The sequence below is a fragment of the Pomacea canaliculata genome, linkage group LG5 (assembly GCF_003073045.1).
Source record: "Pomacea canaliculata isolate SZHN2017 linkage group LG5, ASM307304v1, whole genome shotgun sequence".
NCBI classification, from domain to species: domain Eukaryota; kingdom Metazoa; phylum Mollusca; class Gastropoda; order Architaenioglossa; family Ampullariidae; genus Pomacea; species Pomacea canaliculata.
Window position 1 is genome coordinate 13,225,128 of NC_037594.1, and position 26,558 is coordinate 13,251,685.

At 36.2% G+C, this 26,558-nt stretch overlaps 2 protein-coding genes across 7 annotated transcripts; one reads left to right on the plus strand and one right to left on the minus strand.

Annotated features, from left to right (window-relative positions):
- Window positions 1-144: 144 nt before the first annotated feature.
- On the minus strand, window positions 145-3,810 carry LOC112564454 (H/ACA ribonucleoprotein complex subunit 2-like protein). Its single transcript, XM_025239292.1, has 5 exons — window positions 3,686-3,810; window positions 3,146-3,398; window positions 2,192-2,264; window positions 711-816; window positions 145-373 (listed from the first exon to the last, which is right to left on the minus strand). Exons 2-5 carry the CDS (start codon window positions 3,300-3,302, stop codon window positions 248-250), a joined length of 462 nt encoding a protein of 153 aa, XP_025095077.1. The 5' UTR covers window positions 3,303-3,398; window positions 3,686-3,810; the 3' UTR covers window positions 145-247.
- On the plus strand, window positions 3,692-26,382 carry LOC112564452 (poly(U)-binding-splicing factor PUF60-like). Of its 6 annotated transcripts, none has more exons than XM_025239291.1 (15): window positions 3,771-3,815; window positions 6,408-6,489; window positions 9,943-10,060; window positions 11,574-11,782; window positions 13,551-13,609; window positions 14,390-14,606; window positions 16,351-16,478; window positions 16,989-17,060; window positions 18,830-18,932; window positions 19,044-19,175; window positions 20,631-20,946; window positions 22,539-22,679; window positions 24,366-24,604; window positions 24,861-25,050; window positions 25,536-26,382. In XM_025239291.1, exons 4-15 carry the CDS (start codon window positions 11,606-11,608, stop codon window positions 25,643-25,645), a joined length of 1,884 nt encoding a protein of 627 aa, XP_025095076.1. In that variant the 5' UTR covers window positions 3,771-3,815; window positions 6,408-6,489; window positions 9,943-10,060; window positions 11,574-11,605; the 3' UTR covers window positions 25,646-26,382. The 6 variants fall into 6 exon arrangements, with proteins under 6 accessions (XP_025095071.1, XP_025095072.1, XP_025095073.1 ...); XM_025239290.1 differs by having other exon boundaries at window positions 3,775-3,815; window positions 9,940-10,060; XM_025239286.1 differs by lacking the exon at window positions 9,943-10,060 and having other exon boundaries at window positions 3,692-3,815.
- Window positions 26,383-26,558: the final 176 nt, after the last annotated feature.

The window sequence follows — 26,558 nt, forward strand, 5'->3', positions numbered from 1 at the left end:
TCTTGCCATCAACCTAAGCAGTTTAAATTTACCTTCTGTAAATGTGAGCGATCATAAGTAGTAAAATAGTATCCACTAAAACATGGTAAATGACACAAATAGAAAAGTTTAAAACACACTGCAGACACCACCAAAAACAAGGCAAAGCGTTAACAGGCTTGTTTTAATAAAATCTCCTCTTCCAAAATGAGAAAAATGCATGGTCTGAATTAAAAAAAAAACAACAACAAAAACCCCCCCCAAACATTCAGTATGGCAATGGTAGTTCTTTAACTCCAGCAACACACTCATCAAAGTAATCCTTATAATCTGTATGTGTCTTCACTAGCACCATGCAAGTTGGTCGTTTTGATCCACATGCTGATCCCAGATCCTGCAAGCATAAAATGGATGTTTACGGCTGGGTTTGCAAAGTACTCAAGAAACTACCACACAATAGTTTCTTTAGACCTGTTTTGGCTTAACAAGCAAAAACAAACTGTAATTTACGCAATAATAAAAAATTGTGGAGAAACAGATTTATCGTGTCTTAATATGCAAAAATCAATAAACAAAGGTGCAGTGGATGACAAATAATATGACCAAATATACAGCTGACAGACAAGAATGGTCTATGAACATAAATTCTGACCTCTTGTATTTCTTTAATCTCTTATGCAGAAATCCACAGGTCTAAAGAATTAAAAAATAGGAACCTTGTAATTACTCACATCTTTGGAGGGTGCATAGCAATAGGGAATGTCAGCATCTTCACACACAACAGGCATGTGGGAAATTACATCTAGAGGACTTACATCTCCTGCCAGCACAACAATCCTGCAAAAAATATTTTTGACACACATGGCATGTACTCATACTTCCACCTGGATTAGTTAGGTTTGCAGGCAGTAGGGATTCAACTACCTTTAATGGAAGACACCAACTAGCCTCATAATCTCAACCTAAAGTTATCAAAAGCTGATTACTCAGCCAGAAGGAGAAAGAACACTTTCCAACATGGTCAACATAAGACCCTGCCCAAAAAAACCAAGAGCCCAACTTGACTGGGTGAAATAAATTTAACTGCATGTTTCCATGATTACAGGCACTATTGTGCTTACACATCAAAACTTTAGGAACAAAGCATAATCTTAAAATATTCTAGATGTCTAAACCCACATTTAAAGTCTGCTCATGATCATGGACAATGCTTTTAGACATAACTTATTGTTTTTTTTAAATTTTAAGTGTTTTACACCACAATCTCATAATTCAAAAACCACAAAATAAAATTCCTGAGCATGAGCAACTTATAAAGGCAAATCCTCAAAAAAACAAATACAGTGGAACCTCGGCCAACGACAACAATCCATTCTGGAAAGTTGGTCGGTACCTGAAATTTTCGGTATCCAATACAATTTTCCCCATAAGAAATAAAGGAAATAGATTTGATTGGTTCCCAGCTCCTGTAGACTTGCTAATACATGTATATGAAAGTTACAGGCTATATAGCAGCACTTGTCCATGGGGTTTTCTTCTGCAAATCTTCATAGATTTGCAGCGACTTCTCACAAATGAACAACTCGCTGGTGCTAACACCTTCTGTTTCTCGTTTATATACACAAGCAACAACTTTTCTACTTCTTCCTTTATTTGAGGCCTTTCCTTTGTTCAAGCACTCACTCCTTTCGAAAAATTAGCTTAAGTTGAGATTGTCGACTTCGACATGCGGCGATATCTGACACATGCATGCCTTTGTCATACTTTGAAATCATTTCCTTTCTCAATTCATTTGTCCACTGCTTCCTTTTCATTACCTTGCTACTATTGCTCTTAATCTTTTTTTTGAAGCCATGATTGAGGTCTACATTATTAAAATAAAGCACAAAAATCACTAAATAAGAAGGATGCGCATAGATAAAGGTAACGACTGACCGATCGTAACTGCATCTCGAGTGCAAGTAATACTTGGTCTGAGATACTGGTGTGTGGATGACCTGGCTGTTCGGTATCCGAATTTTGTTCAGTATCCGATGCCAATTTTTAACAAAATTTTTGGCTGGTTGTTATCCGAAATGTTCACCATCCAAGGTTCCACTGTAAAAAATGCTAGAAGTTTAACACATTGCCATTATTGGTACTGCAACCCCCCTCCAACTCCAGGTACTAGAGAAGTTTCCACAAATAAAGCATTAGCATAAGTCTATATTACCCTTTTTCTCCTTTTCGGATAAATTTCTGTACCTCCCGAACACCTTTTCTGAGAAAGTTCTTTTGTTTGGATGCTGTATAAAAAAAAAAAAACAAGAATATTTGGGAAAAATCTTATGTTAGCCATAATGCTGAGATTTGTATAGAATACTTTTCTTTTACTTCAAGCAGAATTTATATAAATGACTTCTAGTAAACAATACCCATGACTTACATATCGAAAGTGCATAGAGAACATGATATGTTAATCATATAATTAAGTAAAGCAGTTGTCTTACGCTTTAGCATCAATGATTTTTTTTTCAGGTTCTTTTCTGACTGCTTTTACCTTTACATGTCTGTACAGCTCCTGTCCCTATACTTTACCCAATTTGTTATATTATTTTTAAAGATCTTTAAAATAATTGATGCAGATAAGGTCGCCCATCTTGATAGTAAACAAGTACTATGTCAGGAATATGTTAATTCCATCTTTGACATATATTTTGTTTCAAAACATTGTATCTTGAACTGAAGATGTAATATGCATTTGTTATGACTGGCATATCCTTGTCTGCAATAGGTGCTAAAATTTTACTCAAATGTTCATCACTCATTCAATGACATATCCTTTGATACTCTACATATAGAATGAATTTTTATTAGTACAAGTCAACAGATGAGTAAATGATTGGCCACATATTATGAAGCTCCCACGCAAAATCAAGTTCAACGAATGCCAGCATCATGAATTTGAAAAAGCCTCGCCAAAAAACAGCATCTGTATATATTTGCACATTAAATTTATGACTTGTAAGTCTTAACAGAAGCATGCGCTAGTAGGTTTCACGTCAAAATTAAAGCATTCATATTTTAATATAATCTGTCAAAAAAAAAAAAAAGTATTCAAAGCACAGTATACATGTATAGCTGTCAAATTAAGGTTGACTTTGTGACGTGAATCTCTGATACATACCTTTACGGATGGTTTTGTACAATCGTTTTGTGAGTTTCTTTGTTGCCAAAGGCTTAGCAATGGAACATAAGTATTTTGTTTTCTCTTCCCATGACTCCTCTTTTTCAGTTTCGTCGTTAACATCGGACTGGCGTTTCTCTTTTTTGTCCTTGCCCATTTGCTTTTACTAGACTGCAGCAACTTTCACTCAAGGAAAAGTTATCCACATGTGTATTGTGGCGGAAGTATCTCTTCTGCGGTACTCTATTTGAGGCTAGAGCAAAAAAAAAAAAAATTAAAGCAAATAAAATAAAAACTATAAAGTAAAGAATTGTTAATTAACAAATTAAACTGAATATTTATAAAACAAATGCAACTGCGTAACGACAGTTAAAAAGTAGAAAATAATTTTTTAAATACTTGGGTTAATTAAGCATTGTTCTAAAATGATTCGAATTCTTTTAAAAATATAATGATAAGATTTTGGATAACTTTATTTCAAAAGAATTTTTTTAAACTATTTTATTTTCAAACGTAATTTTATGTCTTGGACAGAACTACCTGAAAGTTTGGTGCGGAATTCAAAATGACCTCCGATAATGCAATGGAAGTAGTCAAGGTGAAGACAGAAATTGGAGAAGGAGATGCAAAACCTTTAGCTGACATGGCTAATGGTCAAGAAAAAGAAGAGGTAAAGTGGCTCTGACTCCTTTAGACAACATTTTCGTTGTTATTTATTGTTGCTTATCTCTAATTTAGTCTGTTGTCGAAGCGTCAGCATTGACTTAAGGAGTAGAACAGATCCGCCATCTTGAACATTTTGAAAAACTGAATTGCATGACAGTTGTTCGGGACACTACTTGTAATTAAATAAATAATATGATGTGTAGGACATTTCAATAGCATCAATACAATGTAACTTATTACAAAGTTTTATATAGAACTTAATGTATCATTCGTAGTTGGTAGCGTCGATATGTTGGTCACGTGCTTTGGATTTGGTCTTCCTTAACGCCATTGCCCTAATGGCACTTTTAATGCGACTTCTTGCAGAGAGCCATAGAACTTTTACTGCTAATAATGTTTGTTATATGTGATTAGAGGTGTATTTAAAGCAGTTTCATTTTGCTATGGCATATTAAAATTTGATCTTGTTTTTCGTAGGATAACCAAACAGTAATTGCCGGGATTGCGTTGACAAGTTGTTTTTTTTTTTATTATTAAATGTAAACGAGCCTCTAGTCGTTAAATTTCCATTAAAAATATGCACCGTTAAATTGCATCAAAACGATGGTTAGCCTCTCCAATATTTGCATTAGCTCTTTTGAAACTTCGTTTGGAAACAGTTATTTAAGCTATAATTTGATCTCGGGACATTTTCTTATAGTCGTGTCTTGGTCGAAGTTATAGCATTGAGCAAGTAGTCTTCAGTTCATTGTTATGTATGGTCAATATGCCATTCTCCACTTTAACCACTCATCCTGGTCAGCTATGCAAGCCACGTTATGTTTTTATGTATTATTCCTGGCTTTTAATGCTGATGACCTGTTGCATTATAAAACGATATCATTTTAACTTTTTGAAGTTTTGATATAATTGCATTAATTGAGTGGTTAAGGTATTTGAACAGAAGTGTTGGCTGTTATGTCATTTAATAGACATCAGCCCTTCACCTTGAGTTTGGTTATTCCTTGATGCTCCTTTGAGAGGCATAGGGCCTCAACAACACCTCACCAGCTGACCCGGTTTTGGGCAGCCCCCTTCAGTTGGGTCCCTGTGGTTCCGATGTCCTTTGCCTCACTTTCTACAGTTCTTAATGATGATGATTTGCATAGGGCCTTCCAAATATTTGCTCAGAGATCTTTACATAAATTATTCATAGACTAAATCCATCAATAGCCATGCACCCATATTCGCATATAACTTCTACAACATTCACAAAGTAAATTAATTATACACACGCATTATGCAGGCTCATGCTCAGGGGAGGGTCAATGAAGTTGGCGTTCTGAAAAGATGCATCTTGATTGGTAATCCGTTCCAAGTTGATGGGGCCTGGTAGGAGAAAGACCTCTGTCCATATATCTTTGTCTCAAGTTAGTGGGATTCGCAGTGGTGTCAGAAAATGATTGAGGAAGTCATGCAGACGTATAGATGGGAGCAAGTTTGGAGAGGTATAAAGGACCCGTGCCAGAAATGGAAGAGTAAGTCAAAGTCAACGCTTTAAATTGGGATATTGCTGCATAATTTCATTTTCAACACCTGCAAAACCACGATATTCTGGCCCATGAGATTTTGTATCTTGTTGAGTGCAGCCTTTGGGTGAGAAAAGGTTAGGCACCACTGGATTAGATGGGCAACAATTCTGGGGTCGGTAAATTGCAGTAGATAAAGGGACAGCAACTGCAGAACTGAAATTTAATATGGCATTTGTAATAAAATGTTAACGTAATTTGGTATTTTTGTAACAGAAAAGCGGGGTTTAAAGAAAACCATAGGGTCATAGGGACCCGTTTTACCTAAGAGCGGTACCCATCTCCTCTTCCTCGCTGCCTGCCTTCCCCAACCCTCTAAGGCAGGGGTTGACAATTAATTTTCCCAAGGAGCCGCATGAGAAATTGGGATGGTCTCAGATGGCTGGACTAATATACTTTACTCAGTTTTACCCAATACTTTATATACAGTATATATGTACTGGCGGGCGTGCCAGCCAGAGACAGGATGCGGCCCATGGGCTGCCCCTTGCCCCGGTCTGCTCTAAGGTGTTGGGTACACATTCAGCTGGGTTGACTGGGCAAGTCGCCATGATATAGCCTTAGTTGCTGGCACGGCATAAAACATGACAAACCATCAACTGGACAAAGTGTGCTACACGGTATAAAACTGGCGTGCCTCTCAGTTCTCTAACCATTCAGCTGTCTGCTCCCCCAGAGAACAGCAAACAATCCAATAATGTAAGAAGTAATAAACAATAATAAATATCAGTGAATGGGTTGCGAAACTGCCTGGCATAATAGAATGAGACTGAACCATGGGTTGACAAATTTACATTTTGCTCCTCAGCTTGCATTGTGGTGGAGATTAGTAATAAAGGATAATGGCATGTCGGTTACTAATAAGATAGATTTGTGTATTTGACGAATTTTTTTTTTAATCTTTGTTTACTGTATTCTGTTGTACATTAAATTTATAGAGGAAACAGAATGAAATAGATGAAAACTTTCCGTTTAGAAACGTTTGAAGAAAAAGTGGCATTAAAGGAAAGGGGGTTGTGTTTTTGCAGGATCCTTTGGTAAACTTCTCGGAACCATCTGCAGAAGAAGAAGAGCCAGCATTAAAGAAGCCTAAACTGGAGAATGGAGGAGGTAAAGCTGCTTTCAGATTTTATGTGACTACCCTGCAGCATACCAGCATCCTTGTGAAAAGTTGAAGCTGGCTTGCTGAAGGTGGTCTTTCAGCTATGTTGTCCGAATTTTCAATTACAGGTTTGGCTAGAAAAATATAATGAAATTGATTTATTTCATGTCTTTTTCTTTGAAGGAAGGTGTCCCATAGCTGTAGAATAGGAATGATTGTACATCCAATGAAATTGATGTGCTGAAGCAAATGTTTGAAATAAACTGGAATGAATAAATCATCTTGTTTCTGCATTCTTCTGATATGATTCCAGCTTATGAATGAACCTGCTGTTGAAGAGTGTATGGGCCTGAACCTGCTCAGAAGGGTTTTGCAGGAAGACATCTTATTCTCTGTTCTTGTTAATGTATTGTCAAAAGAAGTGAAGTGTAATATGTGTGCGTGGTAGATCATTAATTTGTATGCTTTCATAACTTTCTAACAACAAAATTAGTTTTTCCCAAAGAATTTGGAATTTGCTGAAGCTGTGGTATTATGCTAAAATATAAAAAAAACTTCTATTTTAATTAGTTATTAAACGTTTTAAGCTTTTTTCCTAAATCTGTTTAAAACAAAAACATTTAAAGGAACATTGCAGTCTCGGGTATTCTGTTTTCTGAAGTGTGCTACTCGCTCGCTCTCATCAGTTCATGTCAAGAGCTGCCAAAGCAGTTTTTTAAGGTTTTTGTTTTTATGTATGCCTATTTAAAAAAAAGTTTTTTCAAAGGCTGGGTTTGAAACCTTGTTTGCGATTAATATGCTAAGAATTTTGGTGTGTGTTTGTGTTGTCTTTATGATCTCAGGGCTGCACATCACTAGATCATGAAGTCTGGGCTGCTGTCACAAGCTGGGGGATGTTCACTTCAGCCTTTTATCATCTTTCAGAGATTGTGTTCAGAGCATCTAGAAGTTCTTTTTTTCTCTCAAATTGAAAATTCTAAACATTTTATCAAGAAAACATTTATGATCCGTTCTCCGCAATGATTGAAACTTTAAAAGCAACAGAAGGGAGTTAGGAATAGGTGTGAAGAATAAATGTAAGATTCAAAGTAGGATTAAACTATTGAACATTATGCAAGTTATTTGTGATCTTGCAGCTTGCATAGACTCAAAACTGCGTTTTAAAATAAAAAATTTCAGTATTAACATTATGTAAATTAAAACAGTCTAGGTTTTTTTCCATCCTTAGCTTTTAATTCCAATGCATGGTGTTCCTGCTTTTTTTTTTTTTTTTAAAATAAGGCCATGATAAACTTTTGTACTAAAGCATATTCCTCTGTGTTTGAAAAATTACTGTTGCAGAGGTGATTTTCAATCCCAGATGCCCCTTGCATATGCAGAAAACATACCGTGGCCGGTGCGAGCAACATGCAGTTGTCAACACCAGTCTTGTTTCTTCAGATCGCAGCTAGTCAATGTTCTATTTTGTGAAGTTTATCTTTGGTGCTTATGTGGCTGGACTTTTCTTTTCATCTGTTCTTTGTGTCGAAGTGGTGTGATGTGAGCATGTCATGCCTGAAAATGTGTGAAAGATAAACCAGATATTTGCACACATTAAATTGGCAGGCTATTGGCAAAGAATTCACTCCAGATTTACCTTGTGCCAAATTTAAAATAGTGTACGGTAAGGTCTCTAAATGCTTGTCCTAATTTCGTACATCAAAGTTCAGTGAATTTTTATAGAAGAAATTTGAACATTAACTGCTTTGTCAGGAATGTTGAACTGTCTTCGTTGTGAAAGGATATATGGAACAAAGTTTTTGGGGTCTTAGTTGCATTACGGACATATTACAAGAAGCTTTAGACAGGTTTCATAAGCAGTTTTTGTTGCTTTTTATAACACTGCTGAAGGGGAAGTAGGTAAGTACTAGTGTCGAATGAGAGGGGCTCACGTGCAAGCTTGTTAGTATCTGTACAGTATCAGTATCTTTCCTTGGTTGACCCAGCTGCTGAATAGGGTACCTGACGGAGGGAGAAGTGCCAGCCTTAGAAAAATCTAGCCCCAAGAAAAGCATTTTATATAACATGTCCCCCTTAAAACTGACAGGCAAACATTGTTGCTTTTGCCTGTTAAAATTGTGTAAGTAAAATACAGTAGAAAACATTTAAGTTTGTGAAGTGATTGGTTTAAAGTTTCCCATGCCCATTCCTACTGCTGCCTACAGGCAAGTTCTAACCAGGAATGATTTTTGTGTATAGTGGATAACTGTGTGCTGTCATTAGTGAGTTTTTGATTGTGTTTGGATTTTGAGCTGAAGTTAAAGGAAAGTGCACAGCTAGTTGATGCGAGCTGCCATTGTTGTTTCAGTACCTTCTGCATCTGTTTACAAGCCAGATGGTTTGGAAATGTCGACAGCTTGATGAATTTCCTACTCGGGGAGTCTGGCCATTCAACTTTAAATAATTTTTTGTCGTTTCATAAATTAAAATTGAAATTGAAAACTTTCACTAGATACATTTCTTTCAGGATCAAGTATCAGGCAGTTTGTTGGTCTGTGCAGATTACAATGGGCAGGGGTGCTGTTTCGTGTTGTATACAAGATGCAAGCAGTTTAACAATGGACTTACAAGAAACTAGAGCATGGGAGTCATACCTAAATTTTGAAGATCAGAAAATTGCCCTTATCCCTTTTTTTGATATCCAAGTGACTTGCAATTTATGAATGTTCAAACTATTTTAGAAGCAATAGGCACCTTCCACTCTTGAGGTTTGAACCATTTTTTTTTTTTTTTTTTTTTTTTTCTTGCAGCCTTTGGGATCATGCTTTGCCTGTTATTGAGGTGAAAGCTGAAAGAAAAAATGCTATATAAATAATGAGTTATACATAATTCTGTGCTTTGAAAAGACTTCAGATTTTGCCTTTTACCTGTGTTTAGAGCATGTGTCCAGCATCCAAGTGAAAATTTGAATGACTTGAAAGTTGTTAGTCTTTGCTCAATATGACAGATCTGATGGCTAGAATGAAGACATTAGTTATGAGTAAAAGCACATTGCAAAAATTGTGATGATTCTTGGAAAAAATTCAAGTACAAAACTTTATTATTATTATTATTTTATGATCATTGTTATTTAAAATTTTATCTTTATCTGAAAGTTCCGTTTAACTAATCTGGAATGTACTCCTTTCATAAATTGCAAGTCACCTGTATGGAATTCCCAAATCTTATTTTCTTTTAGGAATATGGTGCCAACTGTACATTAGGGTGAAGACTTAAAGGATTCCTTTGAAGAGGCAGAATTCTTCAAAGCTGTACAATTATTTCATCACCCCAAAGTAATAAAATCATTCTGGCTTAGTGGCATAAAGTGGGAAGAGGCTATAGCAGCACTGTTGGAGAAAGACTATACCGTTTTACCCTGGAGATCCCCCTTCGCTATCTAATGCCATATTTTCTTCTGTTTTTCTGTGTGTTTCAAGCAGTATTGCGAGCACATATTCACATCCTCCATTCAGCCAGCTGTTTTTTGGAACGTTTCTAGCCCAAAGAACTGTAGCCTGTAATAGGCCAGGGCATCGACTTTATAAAAAGGAAAATGCGGTAAACATTGCTTCGTGTGTGTAGATTGAGATGATGCAGACACGCATAATGAGCCCTTCATTGACACTCGGGAAGCTGAAGTGTTTGGGCAGTTGTTTTAGTCATCACATGTCCCTGGGAACAAATGAAAAACTTCTACGCATAAATTAACAATGGTTATTTGAAACAGTACATTTACATTTTGAGTGATCTAATAGTTTTGTATTAGTTTAAAAATAGTTTTTTTCCAGGAAGTTTTTTGCCTTGCGGGATGAAGGTTGCATTAAAGTTATGAGAGTTTGATATTTTCTGAAGATGCCGGGTTTTTTGCTAGGTGCCTTGGAAATATGTGTGTGTATGTAGAGTGCTATATGTGAAGTTCATTATTTTAAGAAATGATGTCAATGCTGGAAGTATTTCAGTTTAATTATAGTAGGGTTATAATTTCATGTCTGCATTATCCCAGACTTTGACCTTTGGTTTCAAAAGATAAACATTTTTGTGTACATCCGACTAATTCTCCAGCACATTTTTCAAATGGTCTAGTTTTTTTTAATATAGTAGACCTTTAAATTCATTCGGAAGGCTTACGGCATAAATTTAGTCAATGGTTTTAGGAAGGTTAGCATAGTTTCTGCTGTACTGTTTTATGTGATTTGATGGGTAAAAAAAAAAGCAAATATCAACACTATATGAAAGAGTAAAAGTCTTAATGCTAATTGGCTAGGGGTTTTTTTTTTTTGGAACCTAAAGCATCTTTGTGCTAGTGTTATTTTTCATTGCTGTGGAATAAGGGGTAAATATATCTGGTCATTGATGTTGCAGTTTGTAATATATATATATGCTCTTGACATGAAGGTTAATGTTTATGAATGACATTAGCATGAAGTGATACTTATGAATGTAGGATAACTTTACACTTGGTATTTGTGTAGGTACTAGGTCTATGGAATTTGAGTGAATACCTTGTCAGATTGTGTAATATATTGGATTGACATCTAGGTGTTAAATAAAATGTGCAGAAGGGGGGTGTATTTTTATGGTTTACATATAAGTTGAATCTGTCGACAAAGAACATTAATTGGTTTTGAATAGGCTATTTTTCAGTTTTAGGCCAGTAGGTTTGCCATCTGTTTTTAACAATGTTTGTTAGCTCTGTGTTCTTAAAAGTGATAAACCACACAGGCATTAGTGTTGCTGAAGTATGCTGCTGCTTTTGGGGCTGGGACTAAGGTTTGGTTTCTATGGCTGTAATTGTTTCAAGAATCGTGAAATTTACAGTGTGTGTGTGTTAGTGCCTACTGTAATTTTTTTTATTTTAGGCAGGCTGCTTGGAGCCTGTGATAAGGTGTACTTGAAGAATTTTGTGGCTTTAATCATCAGTTCTGGAGAATTAGTCACCTACAGAATTTTATATCATGAAGATGTGAAGCTTTATTATTTTTAAAAAAAAATTATTTTCTGCTTTCATACATAATCAGGGATGCCTTTTGATCCTTCAGCAAAAATCATCTTTTCTTTTAATACTTTTCAGTGCGAGCTGTGTCTGTGGAATCGGGCCCACAGATGGAGCAGGATGGACCTGTTGTAGAAGGCCCAGGAGCCAAGCGGGATGTAAAGCCATTTTCCCTCCCAAAGTTAACTTCATCACAGGAGGAAGATATCAAACGAGCCAAGAAGTATGCCATGGAGCAGAGCATCAAAAGTGTCTTGGTGCGCCAGACTATTCAGCACCAGCAGCAGGTGAGTTAAATACTCATACTGATTTGATACTAGGTTGTAATATTTGCGGGCTGGATGTGGTAGCTTTTGGTTACATTGATATAGGAAAGTGCTTTCATAGCTGGGACAGCTGCAATATACAATATCATTTTCTTGTGCATTGTAATTAGCATTTTGTTTTTGGGGAAATTGTGAAGGTTAGGTGTTTCAAGCATTTTTTTATCCATAGTATATTCTAAACTGATGCCGGATGTTGCAATATTTTCTTAGCGATATATTGTAGTGTTTCACATGGAAGCTACTCTTCATGCTCTTTAGGGAATATGGGTATAGGTTTTGTTGAACATGCAATGCATGCTTATCTTGGTGGATATTTCATGCTGATGCAGCCTTCGTGTGATATTCTTGCAAAGGGTTATAATTGCAGTTTTTTGGGGAGTTTGTGACGCGTTTCCTACCCTAATATATGCTTATAAAAATCTATAACATATTTTGTGTACTTTAAAATCTTTAATGTGTTGAGTGACTTGATATATCCTACCAAGTAGAAGTGTTTCTGAATGTAATTGTTCAGAAAATGTTTTTATTATATGTGTTCCCATTGTGATGCGATCACACATAAGCAACTAGATCAGAAAGTTTTGGCATAGATCTCAGTTCTTGTCATTTCAGAAGACAAGGTAGATAAACACACCTGTGGCTTAAATAAGAGAGCAAACACAAAATTATTTATAAAGTGCATCTCTTATGTGACAGGTAGTTCTGCATGCTGTATACTGCACACACATTCACCTAAAACTCCCCAGATGATAGTTGGGAGCACAGCATCATTAGTGGTAGCTTTGATACCCTTTTTAGGAAAAATTGCATAGTGCATGATCAGCCATGTGTATCTTCATAGCTGCTGAATTCCTTCAAGTACATAGTTCACTATATAAAGTGTAAAAAGCATGATGATAGTAGATTAAACAGTAGATCTGGGACTGAGAATGACAAAAATGAAGAATCGAAGTTAAGCAAGTTAATCGTCTTGTCCAACAAAGTTATTTTTGGTGGTCCAGTGGCGCAACATTTAGTACCTATAACCCAGTACTGTAAAGGTTGGCAGTCCTGGTCTTCGTCAGGCTGTTCTTCCTCTGCATGTTGCATCTGTTTACAGGGCTGGCTGTCTTGCCGTGATATAGTCTTAGTTGCTGGCTCGGTGTAAAACACCAAGTCGTTTCCCCCCCCCCCCCCCCCCACCCCAACAGTCATTTATAATTAAACTCCACGCTGGTGAAAATACCTCAATGAGAAATAAAGGTAGTTTATGGAATGATGAAGCTCAAGCATAGCAGCTACTGGAAGGACATAATTAGTAATCCCTAAACTCTAACATCTGCTAAAATATTTATGGGCCCTTGGTGTTTTACAAATTACTTTTTCATAAGATGCGACAGATTTTTTTGTGCATTAATGAAATATGGAAATGTTCAAATGATTTATAGAAAGCTTAACCTTGTGAAAAGGTCAGTTCCTTATGTAACTATAATGTTCATATAATTGACAGAACAGATTTTTGATCCTGGAGCATAAGTTCAGTATCTATGATTAATCCTGGTGAAAAGAACTATGCAGAATTTGTATCATTCTGAAATAAGATGTGCATATAAAATCATGTAATGTATTATATGTTTACCATAGTATTTGAGGTTTTTTGTTGTTGTTGTTGAGGGGAGTAGGGTCATCACTTTGTTTCTAACCACATTTAAAAAAAAAGTTATGTTATTTCTCTATTGTGTATTTACAGCAAATGCAGAATTTCCAGAACACTGTTCAAAGACAACAAGCTTTAGCCCTTATGTGTCGGTAAGATGCCTTCGTATTTTACTGTCTGTAAATGTGGATAACTTCCTGGCTGTTTCCTGCTTTGTTTGTCACTTTTGCCATTTCCTCATGGCTGGTAGACTTGCTGGCTGGATTTTTTTTAAAAGGTGTTTTAGGTAGCTATATGATTTTTTAAGCACCTGACAAAAATTCAATAACATTGTTTGATGTTTGTTTCAGAGGCTGGTTTGACTTTTAAAGGGGGAAAGGGTGGCATTGTTTAAAGTCCTTGACATTGTCAACAGGTCAAATGTTGCATTATGTACTGTAGAATGTGTTTGACCATGTTGAGTTTCAGGGAAAAAGTCAAGCTGGGCTGCCTCAGTTGCTTATCAAGATGATGTCCCTCATAACTCTGCTTTCTGTAGGAAAACAGTAGCAGTGTATTGTGTTCTGTTGGTTTGTTTTTTTCAAAGAAAAAAATCGTAGTTTTTGTGGCAAGGTTTCAAGCAGATTATTTAAATAGTATATGTCGGAATATACTTTAGTATAAAGACTGCTGTGTCACCAGAAGATTCTACAAAGTAAAACTTCTTTAAGGTGGTGGTTAGGTCCCCCATTTATGCCAAGAGTTGAGGCATAAAAATATAGTTTCACTGGGTGACAGTGATGAGATAAAATATCAGGAGTAAAATTTTAAAAATTAAAGTAGGATGGATAAATTAAAATTATTTTCTAAAAGTATCTGAATGTCAGTGACATTACCACATTAGATTACTAATTATTGCTGTCTGTTTCTTTTTCTCTATTTTCTTACTTCAGGATCTATGTAGGCAGTATCAATTTTGAGATCAAAGAAGACACTATCAAGCAGGCCTTCCTTCCATTTGGCCCTATAAAAAGTGTCAATCTGTCTTGGGATCCGATCACAAACAAGCATAAGGGCTTCGCCTTCATCGAGTACGAGGTGCCTGAAGCCGCCCAGCTAGCCCTCGAACAGATGAATGGCGTTATGATTGGCGGCCGGAATATCAAGGTGGGAGCTATTTGTACATTTCGCTTTATTTTTCTCCTATGGCTCTTCACACCTGGCATGTATTAAGTGGAAGTAATAGAAAATAATAAGTGTAAGGAATTATTTTTTTAGGAAGATATTGGGAAGTAATAGTTTTTACACAAAGGATTGGGAAGAGAGGGTAAAAGACCAAATCACAGACATAATCTTTATCTGCATATAATATTGCTATTGAAACAGTTGACAAATAGTATTTGAAGATAAATATTGGCTGCCCCTTAAAATTGGGTGGAGGGGAGGATTTCCATGTTCATGTGCCCTATGATATATTTTTACCTTGCTATAACATATTTGTTGCATTTACCAGTGTTGTGGTCTTCCTGGTAGAGGGAAGACCCCTGTCTTATTTTCTATTTTAATATATCACACAGAGCATTGGCAACTGGTCACTTGGACATCATCTGCAGGCATGACCTGGTTTTTGGCTGTTATGCTCAGTCAAAGAATTGTGTTATGCTGTCTCTTCTTGGTTCATTTCCCCTTTTTTTCTTTGTTTCATTTCAGCTTGGGCAGAAAAGATTGATTTCAAGGAGTTTGTAGCACTTTGTACTCTCCCACCTTCTTGAGAAGGTCATGCAAGTTGGGTTTGGGGAAGAAAATTTTAAGAACAGATGGGCTCATTGAGCCTAGTTTAACACAATAAGTTTACATGATTATCTGCTACTGTGGTGTTAGTGTAAACAACACAGTTTATTGTTTTGAAAATAGCTGCAGTTGATTTAAGGGAAGACATTTCCGGATATTTGATTTCATTCAACGATTAAGGCATCTAACAACTTATTTTGCTCAGTTTAGCCTTCATATGTTTGCAGAAATGACACATTATTTCATCGTTACTTGTTAAGCAACTTGAGTTTGATGGTTTTATAAGATTGGAAAGCAATATTTCTGTATTGTGTCGATAACTCTGGTTAAAAAGTGTTGCCAAATCATGAAGCATGCAGTCTTTATGATTTATACAGCCTTTAATGCAGAGTGTGTCGAAGCCAGTTTCTTTCAATAGTTTGAGTTTTGAATCCAATAAGCTTAGCATACACTTCTTAGGGCTTTGCCATTATTTTGTTTGTGGAAACCAAAGAGGAGATCCTTTTAAACCAACCTTACCGAACATTTGTAAACAGACTAAGAAGAAGGGATTTTTTTTTCTCAGAATGAGCCCATCTTCCAGATTTGACTTTATCACAAGATTATTAAATGACAACTGTCATACATGATGATGTCAATAAAGCATTCTGTGAACTTTCAGAATGAGCTAATAAAGACAGTACCTGCGGGTAGGAGTCAAATATCAGCTATTTATGAACTTTCATTTGGCATATTTTCAGCTATGTTAAAGTATCAGAACTTTTATTCACTACTGCTTACAGGTTGAGAAGGATTGTTTTGAAATATGGCTGCTGCTGCTAAATAAATAGTAACAACATTCTTGCAAATTAAGTTTAGTAGTGCATTGTATTGGAAGTAGCTTGTGTGTGCTCTGTATGCATTCTCCGTCCAGATCTTTCAAAAGTTTTTTTTTTTTTTTTTTTTGCATTGTGTAAATCTAAGAATGCTAAAAGTGTACTGGAAAAGCTTGAAAACTTTAGTGAAGGTAAATGAGTAAAGTGGGTTTAGACAGGATCTCCTCATTGAGTTTGTGGTGATTACACTCACCACTTTATTTATAAGAGCGAACTGCTACATGGGGGTAGGGTGTGTATGTCAACAGGTGGGACGGCCAAGCAATATGCCTCAGGCCCAACCCATTATTGAGCAGCTTGCTTTGGAGGCTACACATTTCAACAGGATATATGTTGCTTCCATTCATTCTGACCTCTCAGAGAGTGATATTCAGAGGTAGGTCTTTGTAAGATTGAGAAATTTTATTATGTAGCATAAATTATTATACTTGCTTCATTTTCTCTTGCATTAAATAACCATCGTTGCCATTCATATTGGATCCATGGTTTAATTGGTTTTGCAGCTGAATAATTTTGTTTAGCTTATTTAGAATTGCAAGAGTATTGTTATTTTAGGCGGTGTACAAAAATCTTGTCCTAAAAAGGCACCAGAAACTTATGTTAAGGGTTTGCTACTGTTGAATTTGTAAAGAAGGCATATTTTTTAAGAAAGATGTTCCTGGCAAAGTTAAATGATGACATTGTTCATAAAACTCTCAAAAGTAGTTAGATACTGTGTGTCAGAAGATAAATGATTTGCCTACACAGTCAAAAAGCTTCCAAGAAGAATTACTGATCAAAAGACTGGGCTTGGTGACCTGTTACTTGGTTTTTGAAATTGAACATTCTTCACATTTGTAGTGTGACTTTGTTGCCTTTACTTATGACAGTATTTACCTTTTTGCAGTGTCTTTGAAGCATTTGGGAAAATCAAGTCTTGCAAATTGGCTCCAGATCCTAGCAAACCTGGTAAACATAAGTAAGTTCAAATGGCATAAACCTATTGTGTAAAACATCTCATTACTCTTTGTGCAATTTCTAATTGGATTTTTCAGGGACCTTTTAGGAAACTTATTTCCATTTTATCATTTACACTCATTATAGAACAGTATGTGCAGATGGAGAGCAGAAGTGTTTTTGTTCTCGCTAATTAAAACCCACAGTTTAGCAGTAATTAGGCTTTTTTTTTTTAATAAGCATGCAAAAAGAAGGGTCAAACAGTTGCAAAAGAAGCAGCAAAAGGTAATTTTTAGGGTTCCCTGGTCAGTTTTGAGTTAACATCCAATTTTGGTATATGTAAGATTCATGTGTGTTTTTGGTTAAAAAGCGTTTATAGTAAATTTATTTGTCTGAGCTATCCTCACCAACTTCTTTTTAAGTCTCGTGCATTTTAATATCATGCATTTTATAATATCGAATATTAATAATCATTATAATTTAATAATCATTAAAAAAATAACAACGTTGTATACATGTTTATTTCAGTATACTGGTGCCGAGTGCATCAGGTGAAATTGTAGATGCATACTCTAATGTAGTAAAACTGAAATCAGAAATGATTGTAAAACAACTTTTATGTATGCTTGAAATGCTATGTTAAATCACACGATAAAAAGTCTGAGAAAGAAATAGCACTTTAAGTTACTGGGTGTTTTAAATTTAGTTATCTATTGCAAATTTAATTATTTAGAATTTTTTCAAAACAGTATTTTTTGGCTGTGGCATGTTCATTTCAGATGCTTAATCTTGAGAATGGGGGATGCCATGTTCAGTTGGTTTTATGTCCTAGAGTTTAAGATATAACAGAGTACTTAAATTATTCTTTAGAACTTTGTTTCTAGTTAACCAAAATCTCAAGTGTTTTGGTATATGGGGAGATATGGTACTTCCCCCATCCCCCAGAAAGTTTGTTTTTAAATAACAACGGTTTGGTAGAAACATTTTCATTTTTGGAGTCTCCTCCTAACCTTACACTAAACTTCAGAGTTTTGTTTTTCAGTACTTTACTGGTTTAAAAATTCCTGTAATTTTGTTATTTTTCTGTGTGGGTTTATAGTTCCCCAAGAATTGTAAAGTATGTGTCAGAAAAGGAAGTAAAATATTTTTTGGGGAAAGTTGGGGTTGGCTTTAAAGAAGCAATAGGAAGTTATCTTACTGTAAGAATATAAGGTTGGGATGGGTATTTTTATGCATTTTTCATTGATCTGTTTTGGAATTTATACCGTTTGCATTTATTAGGATAGTACAAGTTTGAAAACCGGTGGGGTTTTTGTTTTTGTCTTTTGTGTTGTTTTTTTTTGTTTTTTGTTTTTGTCTTCTTGTATCTTTCATAGCAACAGAGGGTGACACACAGTGTATAGGTGATTAAAACAAATTGTGTTGTAGATGTCCACATCTCGTCAATACTAATGTAAGTAAATCAGTATTTCTCAAGACTGATCTGTTGCTAGATCAAGTGTTCATCTGATATCTGTCAGCAGTATTCCATGTCATGTTGACAGTCCCAGATGCATAGTTTTGTGTACCTCGTTATTGATATCCTGCATTCATTTATGCATACATGCAGACTTGCATACAAGTTGTGTTTATTCAACTGCCGCCCTATATATATCTGCCGTGGTTGGGCACTTCAGTTGGGAACATGTGAGTACCTCAGTGGAGAGTAAGAAATTTTGTCCTTAAATTGTGCTGTGTTGTGATTGTCAACTGATTTTTTTTATATTATTTTTTATTTTGCCTTTGTTGCAGAGGATATGGTTTTATAGAATACGAGACGCCACAAGCTCAGGCAGATGCTGTAGCATCAATGAATCTGTTTGACCTTGGTGGCCAATATCTGAGAGTTGGAAAGGTGAGTATCATAAACTGTATCAGAGAAAATGAGGAAGAAGTGGTGTGTATGAGGGAGAATAAATATGGCATATGTTATTATACTGAGTATTGAGTCTAAATGGTCCTGTAGGCAATCACACCTCCAGATGCTCTTGCACCAAGTCATGGACCGACCAGTATGCCCACAGCTGCAGCTGTTGCTATTGCAGCCACAACAGCAAAGATTCAAGCAATGGATGCTCAGCAGCAAGTTACAGGACTGGTGAGAGCAATCATTGGTTTTTCTTATAGGTGTTTTTCTTATAGTTTTTTTAGGGTGAATTTTTTTCCGTTTTTTTTTTTTTTTTTTATTTGGTTTTGATTAGACCTAAATATCCCATCAAAAATGTACAAGTATTTTTAAAACAGAGATGCACTTTTCTTTCTAAAGTTAATTCATTTCCAAATAAAACTGCAAAGCACCAGTGGTCAAAAGCAGCAGTTGAAGAAATTTAAGATTCATATGCATATAACTTGTGTTGGATCATTTAAGAAAATGTTGGTAATCTTTTTATGCTTAAGTGGGCAGCCTACCCTGTAATTATGACAAATCCAATATGACATGATAATAGGTTTCACTCAAAGATGTCTTGCTTTAAAATTGTTAGCATTTTTGTTGTCCCTTCTACTTTTTTCTGCATTTTAGATTAAGATTGCATTAGATTGTTATTCTGACAGCTTTCATTCTCACACAGGTGATTAAGCACTGTTTTAAATAGATTTCCATGCAGACTTGGTTGTTTATTTTAATTCTTTGTTGTTCATCATCACAATATTAGTAAGAGGTTGACATTTTTATTTTACATCACTGCATAACCGAATTAACTGAAACATCCACTCAGTACCTGACATTGATGATACTTCCAGATCTGAATTTTCATGTAATGAGGGGTAAATGGTTCTAGAAAGTTCTGCCGCAGGTTGGAATGAAATAAAGAGCTTTATTTTTTATATTTTATGGTTGTTTTTTTTTAAGTTTACCTGGTGTGATTTTTAAGAATAACAGGCTTTTGGTTTTTTCCCCCCCTCTACTAAAATCAAATAAAAAGATGGTAACTATGGAATGGGGACTGGAAAGTAGGTCATAAAGTAGAACTTTACACAACATAGACATAAAGAGACAAATATTAGCACTAGGCTTTGAAAGAACTCAGTAATGGTAGGTGAGAAAAGGGAATTTTGTTAACCTTATGTATTTTAGATATATATATCTCAAAGCTTCAGAATTAGGTGTTTCAATTGTCTCATCAAAAGAGTAGATTTTGGCTGTATATAGCTTTCCTTCAATGAGCATTTCAAGTTTTTTGGCAATTTAGTTAATACATCAGATCATTTTTTTGAAAGTTTCAACAGAATGAGCTTTCTAAGGTTATTAAAACTATCAGCATTACCCAGTTGGATTTCTAAAAGCAAGATGTTTATGATTCCTTGAAAATAACAGAAGGATCAGATATCAATAATAAGATATGTACTGTGATATTCTGTAAAAAAAAAAAATTCATAAGTATTAGCTACGTTCCTTAAATTAAAAAAATGAAGATTTCTAAATACATATCTAGAAATTTATAATCACGAAAGATAAACGGGACATAGATGTTCATTTTAGTGGATCTGTGCAAAATGCATCGACTAAAATAGATTCAAAGCTTGCTTACAAGATGTTTTTGTGGATGGACAGGGTCCTCCTGGACTAGCCATGCCCACATTAGGTGGGCCTGCAGTGGTTGCACCAACATCACTATCAACACCACCACACCAACCTCTGCAGCCTCCACAGCCTCTTCCTGCATCTGTGACTGCTGTGACAGCTCCCTTTGCTGCAGCTGCTGGAAACCCTCATATGCACCATCCCGGATTGATGCCAGCAACATTGACTCCAGCTGGCATGCCACTGACTCCAAGTGCTGCTGCATCCCTCTTAACACCTCTTAGGCCAGGTACACCAGGCCTGGGGCTGCCAGTGATGCCTCCACCCATTATGACTACAAGTGCAGGTGAGTTCTGGAAACATTCTTTGATTTATTGCAACACAGAGGGATGAAAGCAGTAGAGTGTATGTGACTTTAGAGCCTGTTGTGAGCTGATGGAAGTGTTTGTATGTATGCATGTGTGTGTGTGGGATTGTTTGGCTTTTGGGAGAGCATGTTAGGTTAAGTGTGAGAGCTGGAATGCTTGTGTGTTTTATATATTTTCAGTTGGCCTGAGATCCCAAGGGTTTGGCTGAGATTTGTCATATAAGTGCAAAACAAGAGGAAGTAAGAGTAAAGTGTAAAGGCTCTTGACAATTTTATGCATGAGATGCACTGTCCCTAATTGCTGTATTCCCAGAAACATCTTGAGGACATATCATTAGTGCAATATATATGAAATGGTCTTAAATTTGAAGTCTATTTTAGGACATGCACTGGTCAATCAAAACCTTGTTCATATAAATTTTTGGCATTTTGGGGTTATTTGACCAAAACTGATGTTTTGGAAGCAGCAGCATTCTAAGGAATGCAATAGAGGAAAATTGTTTTGATATGGGAAACTCCTTTTTTTGGTTGTGATGATGCATAGTTGTTACTATTTCCTGTTGCTGTTGCACAACTTCAGGGTATGTTGTAGAAATAGGAAGCTTTATTGTCTTGTTGACTTTTCTAACGCTACAAGTTAATAGAACAGCTACAGTTTTGGCTTCTTACATGATTGACGGCTTGAAGAAAATGTTAAGTACACGTGCAAGTTAACTGTATAAAAAATTGTTTTGTGGGCCAGTCCAGTGGGACTGCTTGTTAGCAGGAAATAGTGAGCTGTGTCTTAGAATTGCATATCTTGCACACAGTTACTTTAAGATTTGGTACCTGTTAATGGCAGGACTGGTGTGCCATGGTGTAGCCTGTAAATGTTTTTTTTTTTCTGTCATATGGTGGGGGTCATTTTTTTTTTAAAGAGAAATAGAGGTACAAGACATGACTGGCTTAAAGGATTGTGGTATTTGAGCTTAATATCGGAACAGTGTGTATAAACATGCCATGAATATTGTGCATCATTGATGTGAACAGTTTTTGGCACTAATGGCTTGTATTTTTTTTTTTTGTGCTCCTGAAAAGTTTTAGTGATGGTGCTTATAAAACAGGCTTGAGTGAAATTGGCACCTATGGCTGTTTAGCTGTGGATGGGGAACAAGTTTTCAGAACTCATTTGGCTACTTTTTTTTTTTGGAAGTGTCAGTATTTACATTTTATATTGCATGCATGTGGCATACAGTGTTCTCTTTGTTTCTGGGAATACGTCAATAAACGTTTCACTACCAATGGCCATTCACACCTGAGCATTTGCTTCCATTTCCCTGAACAGTTCAAACCAAATTGGCCCTGGTAGATTTTTGAAGACAGCTGTTACCCCTATGTTAGATGTTCAATAAAAATCTGCATCGAGTTTTGCACTGCCTGTGGCAGTCTACTTCTCCTGAGATTGAATGATGGCTGGTTTCCCACTCCCCTTCCCCCTCACAAAAAAAGCAGTGTACAGTCCGGCAGACCTCCACAGTTACTGCTTTTTTGCAGTAAGCACCGTGACTGGCAAAATGTTTTGATGTGCTCAGGGAACATGGGAAGAGGTATTGGGCCAATGGGTGTTGGCAGTGAAAGGTTAAGATTCCCGGCTCAAAATGCAAGTGGCTGTCTTCCGCATCCTTTGAACCAAGCATTAATGAACCTCAACCTTCCTGAAGTATTCATGTCTGGTAGGTCGATGCTAAAGCTGATTTTGTCTTATCATATTGCCATCGTCAACAATTTAATATGAGATGGTAAGCTTCTGGCAATGCGCATTGAAATAAAACAGATGGGTGGCTTAATTGATGAGAAATAAATATGTATTCTTATTAAAATGCAAATGTTTTAAGTTAACACTAGTTTTAAAGTTCAAATCTGTTATGATAAGTTTGATGTAACTTGAGGGAATTGTATTATAAAGGTTAATTGTTTTTCAAAAGTTGTCATAATGATCCTTAGTTTGTATGTGGAATACAACAATTTTTACAACAATTCTTTCAGACATAAACACTGCTTTCATTTAGTAGCCTTACTACCAACCCCATCCCATATAGGTCTTCCAAGTGCTATTTTGGTTGGTGATGGATGTTATAATTGTTCATTTCTAAAAAGCTGTGACAGTCTTTAGCTCAGTGTATCACTGTATGTCTTGTGAAATTTTAAGGGCAAGTGTGCATGTGAATTGTTTGTCTTCTCATTTCATTTAGAATGTCAGATTAAATCAGTTACTCGTTACACAATTACAAAAGGCTTAGTCATCACCACAGAAATGTTTACAGATTGTGTATCTAATACTTTTTTAAAATCTTAACATTCCTTCTTCCCAATACCCAGGTAGTACATAAAGTTTCCACTAGAGACCTCCAATTTTGCCTGTCAGCAGCATATTTAGATTTGTGTCCATTTGCAAGAATGTTCTGTAATTCGAGGTTATATTTAAAATGTCCTTTTAGCTTTGGTCACCAGACACCATAACTCCAGTCACCCGGTCTGCCTTTCCACTGGCACTGTTTGTCTCTGGTTTCCATAACAGTTTCTTTTTACATGAGTAAATTATTAGTCTTGTGCCAAATTCCCTGTGGCCTGGAGCACTAGTTAATCATCACTTTTCGGTCTCTACCCCTTATTCCAGTGGTTCTCAAACTTGTGGGCCACACCCATAAGTCAGATGGGCAGCGGCTGACTCACATGTCTGCTAAGCTATATTTAAATCGCCAGACACACTAATTAATCCAGGATTGATTTCACACAAGTTTTAATTTTTTCTATCCCTAACTGCTTGTTTGCATTAAATGCTCGCTTACCAACTAAGTCTTTTTGGCACAATGTGAGCATTACATCATTTAACCACATCATCCGTTACCCCTTATTAACGCAGTGAAATTCCTTATCTAAATTTTTTTGTGTACTTTACTGATTATGTAAACTTGTATACTACTATCACAAAAATACATTTAGTTTTAAATTGTAATGAAATGAATGTAGAAATTCACGATACAGAGTGATTTTTGGCCTTGCATGGTGGCCACCTTATTTTTTACTTTAGTAAAGTGGTCTGTGGTCTGAAATACTTTAAGAACCACTGCCTTTGCCAGTCTGACAATGAGATAGGTAGGAGCTAACACTCCAATGAGCATTGGGTCAAAGGTCGTTGACTATGGCATGATGGTGATACCTCAGGGTTTCAGTTATTTAAAATGTTACCAATGTTTTAAATGTTGCCCCCCGCCCACCCAGAAAAAAAAAATCTCGGAGGTTTTGGTTTGTATAGTTCTAAAGAATGTATTAGTTTGTGTCAAGGTTCTTGCAACCTTTACTATATTTAGACTGCATTGACAGAAGCACACAGTATATATTTTGTTCTGTTTTTCTAGCCACAGCAGCAGTATTAGCTACAGGGCTGCGGCATATGTTGGAGCAAAAGGCAGCTGCTGCAGCAGCTGCTGCTGCTCCTCCACAGCCCCCAATGACAATTCTTCCCCCAAAAAATGAGGAAGAAGAAAAAAAACAGGAAGAAGAAGCACCATTAACACTGGACCAACAGGAGAACTTGAAGATCAGTGGGAGCAATGCACGGCATATGGTCATGCAGAAGCTTATGAGGCAGGCTGAGGTAAGAAAAAGTGGAATGCCATGAATTGATGTGTCTTTAAGGTATTTTTATGAAAAAACCAGTTCTTGCTGCCAGATCTAAATATTTTCATATGAATAAAATCTTTAGTGTTAAACATTTTTACTTTATTTTTCATAGAGATGTTATTGTAGCCTGGTTTGCTTTTAAATTACATTATGGTAATACATAGCTCTTAGCATGTGTGCTGTATCGAAAAGAGTCTAATTAGAATTTTACCCAGGAACTGCAATTTCAGCACACAGTCATGGTGCTAAGGAACATGGTGGGAGTGGAGGACCTAGATGATGATCTCAAGGATGAGGTCACAGATGAATGTGAAAAGTTTGGCAAAGTGAAACGGGTTATCATCTATCAAGAAAAACAGAGCGAAGAAGAAGATGCAGAAGTTATTGTGAAGATCTTTGTGGAATTCACATCACATGATGGTAACAGTCATTTGTAACTATTAGTTGGCTTGGAGCAGGGTAAATAATTCTGTAGTTTATAATTTCAATATTTCATCTTGAACAAGGATTGAGAATTTTGTCTCCTTAATTTTTAAAGTTCTTTGGCTAGCTTATTACAATATACTTTTAGGTATGGGTGGGACTTTGAAGAGTGTTTTGTGTGGCCTGTGGAACTCATGAAATGAAATGATTGTGCGTCCTTTGGTTTGTTGGTGATGGTGGAGAAAAGGTGGAATAATTATTATAGAATCTTTTAAAGTTTGCATTTTATAATTACTGCTTACCAGTTTCAGATTGTATTCATCTCTGTATTGCCGTAGATCTTTTTTGAGAGGTTGCAGTTGCTTTTCACATTATTATCATGGCTGTCCTTTTTTTTTTATAAATTTTATATCATATGACCATGCTGTGCTTACATTTTTGTGAACTGTACTGTGATAATTTTATTCAATTTCTGTTTTCAGAGGTTGAAAGAGCTGTAGCAGCATTAAATGGTCGTTTCTTTGGTGGGCGGATGTTAACAGCTGAGAAATATGATCAGGAAATGTTTAATTCCAATGACTTATCAGGGTGAGACGTTGTTTCAAGACTGTTGTGAAGGCTAAATCAATGCTAGGCAGTAAGAAATGGCTTATTATAAAAGAATATCGCAAGCCATATGGAAAGTCCAGTTCCTGCTACATGAAGATTAAAACCTGCTAAATAGCAATGATCGTCAGTTTGATCTGCAGTGTGAAGACAGTTCAGCCATGTTGGCTTTAGACAAGAATTCTTCCAGACTTGAGGCACTTATTTTTGCTGAACTGTAAGTGCTTATTGCTGTTTGTGTACCCTTTAAACAGGGTAGTTTGTTTAGTGAGAGCAGATGGCTCGTGCATGGCCACACTCATGGCAGGTTATTAGATGCTCCATGTGGGGTGTGTGGCCTTTCCACATGTTGTATTTGTCCTTCACATCACTGTTGTAACTAACAGCATTGGAGGGCTTGGATCTTGACCAAGGGGGAAAAGGCAAAGAGTGTGTTTAAGTGTGAATAGGTCAAGAGATCACATTTTCAGGGTATGTGACAAGAAGCTTCTGTGTGAGAATGCACATTGTGGGTATAGGTTTTGCTTTTCATGCAAAACAAAAGACAAACACAAAAAACTGTTTAAGGCTGACGCAAGGTGAGAGGTGTGAATCTGTATATTGTTTGTGGTACAGACAGTTCTGATGGTTGATGTTGAGCTTTGATGCTGACATTACAGTGTTTGAGTATTTGAATAAATGTGGAGATGAGTGCTATTAAAGTTACCAAAGCTTGTTTTAAAAGTGTGAAGTGACTGTATGATTCTTAACTGTTTATTCGTGTGCCAGCCTTTCAGACTACCATATGATGCACACCTTGCTCACTAAAGAAAAATTGCAGTAATATTTCGTGGTTGGAATGTGGTTCAAAACAACGGGTTATTAGGATATGAAATGCCCCCATGTCCATGGAAAGTTGG